We start from the raw sequence: 8,315 nt of genomic DNA, 5'->3' as shown, positions 1-8,315 counted from the left end.
ACCCTCATTATCTCTAATCTATATAATCAAAATAATGCAATGAGATGGTGTCTATGTAAGGGTGTGACTCTTCTTTGAGTCAAATCATCTTTGCACCCTCGACTATACAAGCAGAACCTCACGTCCTGCAATCATATCACTCTAGGCATTGCCCCTTCCATTTCAAGGGAGCAATCAACTTTGGTTTGGGAAAATGCTTCATTTTCATAAAATCATCTATAATGGCTGGCTCCGTCACTCCTTCTGATAACGAGGAGGACATTTATTACGGCTGATCTCTGCCTAGACCAGTCTATGTGCCCCCTTGCTCCCTCAGCGCCCTCCCCACCGCACCTCCCTGATGGTCCGTCATCACGCCGTGCTGCAGGACACTGCGGAGGAGGAAACGCTGGAGCCCGAGGAGCCGGTCGAGGAGGGACGGCCCTCGTCTGCCCACTTGTTGAGGTTGCGTCGGCGGGCATTCATGAAGAAGTTGCTGACGGTGGAAAGCTCCAGGCCTAGCTGCTGGGAGATGGTGACCTGCAGGTCTTTGGTCGGGCGGTGGTTCTCCCTGAAGATGGCCATGAGTGTGCGCCGCTGCAGGTCTGTGAACACCAGACGGGTACGCTTCGGGCCCTGGTTGCGCTCCAGTTTGCTCTGCTCCTGTTCCTTACGCTTGCAAGCTGCAGGCAGACGGATGAAAGGCAAATTAAAAAAAAGGAAAGAGGATACATGTTAGCAAACACACTGGCTGGCTAACTAGGACAAATGGATTAAGCTGGGGGAAAGTGGATTTGTTGAAAGAAAACAGATTAGCTAAGCAACTTTGATTAGTTAAAAGAGATGAATCAGCAACTCGCTTCATTGTGCAGTAAAAGAATCAAGATGTTCAACCTTTCACATCTTATTGCCAGTGGGGAGAAAAAAAACTTTAAGTACATCCAGGCCAAAGCTCTGAAGTTTTCTATCAGGGTTTTCATTATTCTCATTTGGAAAACAGTCTTTATTTTGACACATGCCTGAACTAGACGCAGAATACAAAATCTGGTGTCATCTTCCACTGACAAAGCCTATGTATCCAAAAAACTAATCCCATTCTAACACATACACAGATGCACAGCAATGTTCTCATTCTGCACAAGGACCAATAGTAGGACACAGCAGTAATTATTTTGTAATTATTCCTGCAACATATTTGTCTATTACTAAAAAAAATCACTCACTTTACAGAATTGTGAGACATATTAACTGCACAAATTTGATAAAACACAATGCCACATTCTAGTCAAAACATTCCCGTACTTGATATTCATATATTTCTGTATGAGCGGCCCCCAGAGGGCAAAAACATTCATTATTTCTTGCAGAATTAACTCTGTGTCAAAGTTGTCCATGTTCAAACTGTGTAAATGTCAACAGAGGTGACAAAATCTTCTGGTAATTTGTGGTTTTTTTTATTTGTATTTTTGTTTTAATGTCAGTCCAACCAACCACAAAATAAAAACACAGGGTCTGGGTTAAACACCACTGCAGCTGCGGCAGCCCGTCCAATTATGTAATCAATATTTGCTCATGAAAAAGTCTAAAATTAAAAAAAAAGAAGAAGAAAAAAAAAAGAAAACTGTTTTGTTCAGTGAGTGAGGAAAAATAGGCTGATGTGTGTGGGCTGAACTGAGATCCATTTCGAGAGTCAGACGAGCGTTTTGAATTCAGGCTGCATGTTCCTCTGCATATCCATCGCTGAACCTTTCACCTCTAACACGCTGTAATTCTGTATTTACAGGAAACACAACACCAACCTCTGCCTTTGTGCACCGAGCAAACCCCACCACCACCACCACCACTTCTCTCACTCTTTCTCTATCTATCTCTTTCCACTTCCTTCTCTTTCCTTTCCCTTAGTGGACACTTCAACATCATTAGTTTCTCATAAAAGTCATTTACATGTGGCGGCAGTGAGTGAGTAATAATCACTTTAGGGGGAACTAATTTATTTTCTATTAAAGACAGGTTACGTCAGGGGTGAGTGAAACAAGCAGAGTCGGCATTGCCCAGGGTGTTTAGAAGCCTTAAGTGGACTAAAACATTTTTGGGGGGTAGGGGTTGGGTGGGGTAGTCGTGCAATTACCTAAATGCACACTTTTAAGAGGTTTCAATCAGCACGGTGCGGCTGTTGGGCGCCCGTTTTGCTGATGGCATCAAATGCGTTTCTAAGTGTAAGCACTGCTGTATGTGCACACAGCACAACGGAGCATACACATGCACACCACGTGCACACAAATAAAGACACACACGCGGTAAGGAAGGAATGGTGGATTAGTGCCCATACAGGACTTTTAGCGCTTTTTTATCCAAGTTTCTCTTTTGGTTTATTAATGTGTTTTATATTTATATTTAAACAATTCGTTTAATGAGTTTAGTGCAGGATTTAAATATTTATGCTGTTTCAGAAGCATTCAAAGGTGAGGGTATATAACTGGGGTAATGCTTTGGCCTTCTGAGCATTAAAGCATCCAGATAAGTATCTTGTCAACTCGCCATATATGTTATCAACTGTATACAGACTATTTTTTAGGATAGGAAGGAAAAAGACACTTAGTTCTAAAAAGTTCTTGGACAAGGTGCTTTCTAGTGGTTGAAATAATCTGGCACTGCGCTGGCAGATTTCTTTCACTTGTGTAAAGAAAACACTGAGATATGTGCATGGAGCTCCATTACTGACAAAAATGACTTGATTAGATGGAGATACCAGCTGGAAATAACCTTGAAAGCCTATATCACACACACAGAGGCACAATCCAAAACAGACATGCTGCAAAACATATATTATATAAACCACCGATACTGCCTTCTGCTCTCACAATAGCATTGATAAGTTCAATTGATTGGTTTACAGCTTCCCATTGGGAAACATCTCACACAGCGAGGGCTGCTGTTGCTGTTTACTGTATGACCAGCTCTTCGCCCCTCAAACTCACAAAGGAAAAGTTCTCATTATCATAACACCTTAGTCCATCTGTTTTCCACGCGAGTTCCATCACAAAAGCAGCCTCAGACCCGGGTCCAAGAGCTGCATGTGCTCCGCGCCGCCTGCCTTTGACTGGTCCAGATGAGTTTGTGAAACTTTAACACTCAGCTGGAGATGAATAAATCTTGCCGTGAATTCCCCACGAACATTCGCCTCTAAAATCATTATCTGAAGGAAATGTTTTGACTCAGGGATGCACTCTTGTCATCTTGAGATTACAGGGGCATGATAGCTTTTAGGAATCCAGAGCTCGTTTGCATTTCTGAGAGTTATCGAACCACGTCTCATTAAAATCTGAACAGGCCTAGATGTCAGCGGCATGTCAATATCACCACAAGTGAAATGGTTTTACTTATTTATTTTTTTTAACTCCAAATGCTACATTTTTCACGAGCGTTACACCATCCCAGCCATCGATATTTCTGGGCTGGGGGTTGGGAAGAGGGCTGTATCTATAGCAGGTGTATACAGTGGTGCACTCTCAGCTCATGTAGTAATGAAAGGAATGACATGATAGTGCCGGCTACCTTGCTCGTAGCGTGGATTTATGGCTCGTCGGAGGAGTCGCGGCGTCCTGCTGCTCTCCTCCTCCTCCTCGCCTCCATCCCATCCTCAGCTCTCCCTTACTGACGATCATAACGCCGACCATTAAGTAAATGCTTCCTTATGCTGTAATCATGTGTAAAAGGCTCACAATTACCATGCTATAAATCCCCAGCACTGGGGCTACTCCAGGAGACATAAATATTCCCCTATAGGCTTCTTATGATCGTGGGAACAGCCCCTAATCATGATGTATGCCCGTGTCTCGTGTTGCTGAAACGTGATCGAAAGCCCTTTCCCTACCCCCCGGCGTCTCAACCTACACCCCCCCTCCCAGCCAGAGCCCCCCCCCCATCATCCCTCCCTCTCTGTCCTTTCCCTCCACACCCCCAGCCCCAGCCCACCCCCTGCTGATTTCTTGGGCCAGGGGCTGATAGAAATTATTGATTAAATCTGTGCAGCTCAGACTCCTCGACCCACAGAGGCTGGTTAACCCCTTCAGCGCCGGAGCAATGGGGGGAGCTGCAAGAGTCAGATAAAAAAAAGAAAACAACAACAAAAACAACAGCCCCGCTCGTCGGCCTGTACACGACCACCGATATGCAAATGAAATCAGCTTTGACTTTTGAGCCTTGCCAACTGAACGTGGACTGTACGCAGCGAGAGGTGGACAAGGCTTTGTGGCTTTCATTACTGTGGGGGTGGTGCAGGCACTGGAGCCGACACGTAAACCGCATTGACCTTTCTTATTCATTTAGACCTTTAGTCAAGGGCTTCGGCCATCATCTTTAAAGTTATAGTCTCTGATCCCCCCCCTCCTCGACTTTAAGTGTCGGAGCACGGCTGTGTGGTCTTTATCCTGCCTTCTTCTCTGACTAAATCCTGATTGCCTCCTCCACAGCCTGAGGATGGGCTGGAGATGCATCTCATATACAGTGCAGTAATCCATAGAGCGCGCACACACACACAAAACAAGACACTGCAGAGAAATCCGAAGAATCACCTCCTCCATGTTTAACAAAATGTCTCTGCAGTTATTTGAACACAAAATGGCAGCAACTACATTCCATAATTACTGTGCGACAGCTCTGCAGCCCTCCACAGAAAGAGACATGGTTATGGAAATAACATAGTGTGTCTGGCTGACACTCAAGGGCCTTCTATGTATTTAAGCGAGTGCTGCATTAGGGAGGATCATCTTAAAACTTGAGGCGTGAAGCAGAGAGCACTTGAGCTATCTTCAGACTGGGGAGCACAGGGCACAGCGCATTCTAATTCCAGTCTCGATTTGCCGATGCGGCCGAGGTGTGTGTGGGCAAAGCGTGCTGCTCTTTCCCATGGAAATCAATAGCGGCTTGTAATTAAACAAAAGGGGGTTGGCCAGGGGGGGAAAAAAACAACAACCCCCTTCGGAAAGTAGGTTATGTAGAAAAGTGCCGAGCTGTCCAAACTGTGGCTTTGCCAAGAACTAAATATGCAATTTCAGAGTGTGTGGGAGCAAGGAGAGAGGAGGCTTGTCAAACATTAGCACACTTCTCTGTGTAGGGACTTTAATTTTTTATGAGCCTGATTGATCGGCTGCTCGGACTTGGCGCGCCGACTCGTTAAAATAATGTTTGTGTTTGTAAAGATGAAGAAACCAGGATGCTACAAATAAAGAGAGGATGATTAATGATTACAAATCTGCTCAAAGGAACAAAGGGACGCTCGATCGTGATGATGTGGTTTTCTGTGGGACAGGAAAAGGGCCATTTTGCATACAAAGCGTTGGCCCATCGCAGGACAAGATTAATCAAACAACATTTCAGTCAAATCACAGAACAAACACCCAAGATAACTCATCTTTAAAAAAAGAGGTTTGATTGCTGTAACGTTTTGCTGAATGGAGGATGTACACATGTGCTCTCAGAGTTGAACAATCAAAGATCAATAATTGTGAAGGGATTGCAAGAGTGCACAATCATTACCTATGAACCCTATTGTGTTGTTGGGCTTAATCAGTCGAGCTGCTGACAGAGAGCGAAAAGCAGTGATCAACTGGGCAGGCTCACACACACGTACAGCTCGCAGACCCCCGCAGCTCATAGACCACTCGCAGAAACACTCACACACACACACGCACACACACTCTTCTATGCTAGTCTCATATTACTGTGTTCACTTGGATCCCTTTCTGTGCTTCGTGTATCAGATGGGCCCTCGGTCCCTGTGGAGGGACAACACTGTAACACGGCACTGTACAGCGTGCTGTCGTGTCTTCAATCCACATCCCCAAAGAATATTAAATGTCAAGCAGCAGATTACAATGTGCCTTTCAAAACAAAAAAAAAGAAAAAAGAAAAAAGAAATCAATCCCCCCGTGAAATATGTAGAAATACAAATAGGCCTGCAACAAATGATTTTGTGGCCAGAGATCAGTTAGATTTTTTTCAAGTTAAATGTGATTAAATTGTTTAAAAATGGTGAAAAAATGTATAGGGCAAAGTTCTCTGAATGCAAAGTTGCATCTTTAAAATGTTAATGGAGCATCTAAATATATATATTTACAATTATGTACAACAAATATGCACCAAATTCTGTTTAGCATTTTTAGCAAAAAAAAAATTTATTAAAAAATAGCAGATGGTACCTCCAGTTAATTACTAACTACTTTTTTTCCAGATTTGAGAACCTCACAAACCTGCAAGAAGAAGCTTCTGAGCTGAGCAACATTTGTATTTAGCCTCGCAGTAATTGCCTCAGTGACGACGTTGATAAAAGACGTCTGGCAAAAGCTCAAGTCTAATTTGCATCAGCTACCTTGCCAACTCAACTTCAGCCAGGCGCTGAGCAGATATAAATCACTGCTCAAATTAATCAATCGCTCCGGAATGGCATATCTGCACAAATTATTTTGTGGGCTCAAAAGCGATTAAATTGCCGACCGCTGCACACGCTGATCTTCATGGTTCATTTAAGAAGAGGGCAAATGTCTGTGGCTTTTTTATTGTAGCTACTGTACAAATCAATAGGAGCTGTTTGGAAGCAAAGTAAACAAAGGAACAGCACATATGGCCCCTTTCTTGCCCAAACTGTCCTCAATGTGCTGCTAAGTTCTTATTACCCACGCTGATGAGACAACAGACAAACCAGTGGTACATTCACAGGGCTGTGAAGGAGGGAAACATCAGTATGATGCTTTTGCTTTTCCTCATGTATCAACCTGAGCTGCATACTGATTGCTGGAGAGGAGAATTTTTTCGAAGACACGTAGAAGGGAGGTGTTTGGGGAAAACACGGGGAGAGAGCGGGTGTGTTTCTGTGCGAGCATAAGTGTGTATTTGTACGTGTGTAAGGCAAATAGAGAGCAAAGCCAGATCTTACCCTCAAGCCGGAGCGAGGCCATTCTTTGAAACTCTGGTTCCTGGAGCCAGCGGGACATCCTCTTAAAGGTCTCGCGGCCAGACTTGAGCTTGCCCCAGGGCTTGGGGTTCCTCAGGAGGTCAGACAGTGTGCCCTGTGACCTACACAGAACCCTCTCAGCGAAGATGGCCTGGGGGATGCTGTACCTCTTCAGCTCGGTGATGATCCTCTGGGCCACATCCCTGGTGTTGATCTCCTCCCCGGTGCCGCCTCCACTGCCCTGCGAGCCCGGCAGCATGCCCTCACCTGGCGAGGACGAGGCGGACGATGAGGAGTGAAGGTGCTCGCCCATTTTGGCGGCTTGCTGGCTTGGGTGATGGTGGGGCTGGTAGTGCTGGCTGTAGATGTGTGGGTGGTGGCCCGTAGCGTGCTGGTGAGCCTCCATTTTATTCAGCTGGTGACTCACTGACACATCGCCTCCTCCTAGGCCTGGTGGTGACATCTCTCGACCAAAATCAGACGTCCGGCAGAAGAGGCTTCCTCCATGAACATCATAGCCACCATGGAGCATCTGGCCGCCGTTGCCATTGGGGCTGTTGCCCAGGCTGCCATAGCCATGTATGGCGGAACCCAGGCCTGAACCTGTGGAGGGGGGCGACAGGCTTTGGGACATGGCCAGTTCTTTGCCATACGGGTTGTAGAAGTTGGTGCTGAGGCCTCGGTCCTCACGCATGAGGGTGAAGCTGCCGATGACGTTGCTGACGGGGAGGCAGGGGTGATGGTGATGGTGGTGGTGGAACTTGTCGTCAAACGGCTGCAGGGGGGTCAGGGTGGTGTAGGTGCTGCCGGAGCTGGACGGGGAGTCGCCGCTGTAGCCCAGCGCTGACATGGAGTGGTCAAAGCCCGGTGGACGGGGCTCATGTTCCAGAGACATGGAGGAGCCCCCGAGAGAAGGCCTGGGGAAGGCAGCTGAAAGGTCCCGGGAGTGCAGCATAGCCCTGCCATCCTGGCTGTGAGCCAAATCAGAGTGGCTGTGGAGGGACATCTCCCCTAGACCCCCATCCATCTTCAATTTCAGCAAATAAATCTGTATTTTTCGCCCCTGCCTGTTGTTGGTCTTCTCTTGTAATTGTTGTTCAACAGTCAGGCCAACAGTCTGGAAGGTCTCTTGTTACACCAGACTATGGATTTATTGATTTGTGAATTAATTGATTTCCGGGCTTATGGGGTGTCTAATTAATTATCTGATAACGTTAAGTAGTGTCTTCAAACTCCCTCAAAGTCCCAGAAAACGTGACAGCAACAGCATCTGGAGCCTGAACTGTGATTTTATTCTCACTTGTGCATCAGCACTCCGCTTGTCTCTTTGGTGCTCAGCTGTGTTCTTCGGCAGATGCCTCGCTTTTGTGCCTGCGTGAGACAA

General features: G+C 46.1%; 1 protein-coding gene across 1 annotated transcript; it reads right to left on the bottom strand.

Moving 5' to 3' along the window:
* Nucleotides 1-351: 351 nt before the first annotated feature.
* onecutl (one cut domain, family member, like) lies at nt 352-8,112 on the bottom strand (the record flags this gene model as incomplete). The annotated part of the gene is made up of 2 exons (XM_084557764.1): nt 6,914-8,112; nt 352-662 (listed from the first exon to the last, which is right to left on the bottom strand). The coding sequence occupies exons 1-2, from the start codon at nt 7,956-7,958 to the stop codon at nt 352-354; spliced, it is 1,356 nt and encodes a 451-aa protein (XP_084413890.1). The 5' UTR covers nt 7,959-8,112.
* Nucleotides 8,113-8,315: the final 203 nt, after the last annotated feature.

This window comes from Chelon labrosus, assembly GCF_963514085.1.
Source record: "Chelon labrosus genome assembly, chromosome: 12".
NCBI classification, from domain to species: Eukaryota; Metazoa; Chordata; class Actinopteri; order Mugiliformes; family Mugilidae; genus Chelon; species Chelon labrosus.
This window is presented reverse-complemented; position numbering and strand designations above follow the sequence as displayed.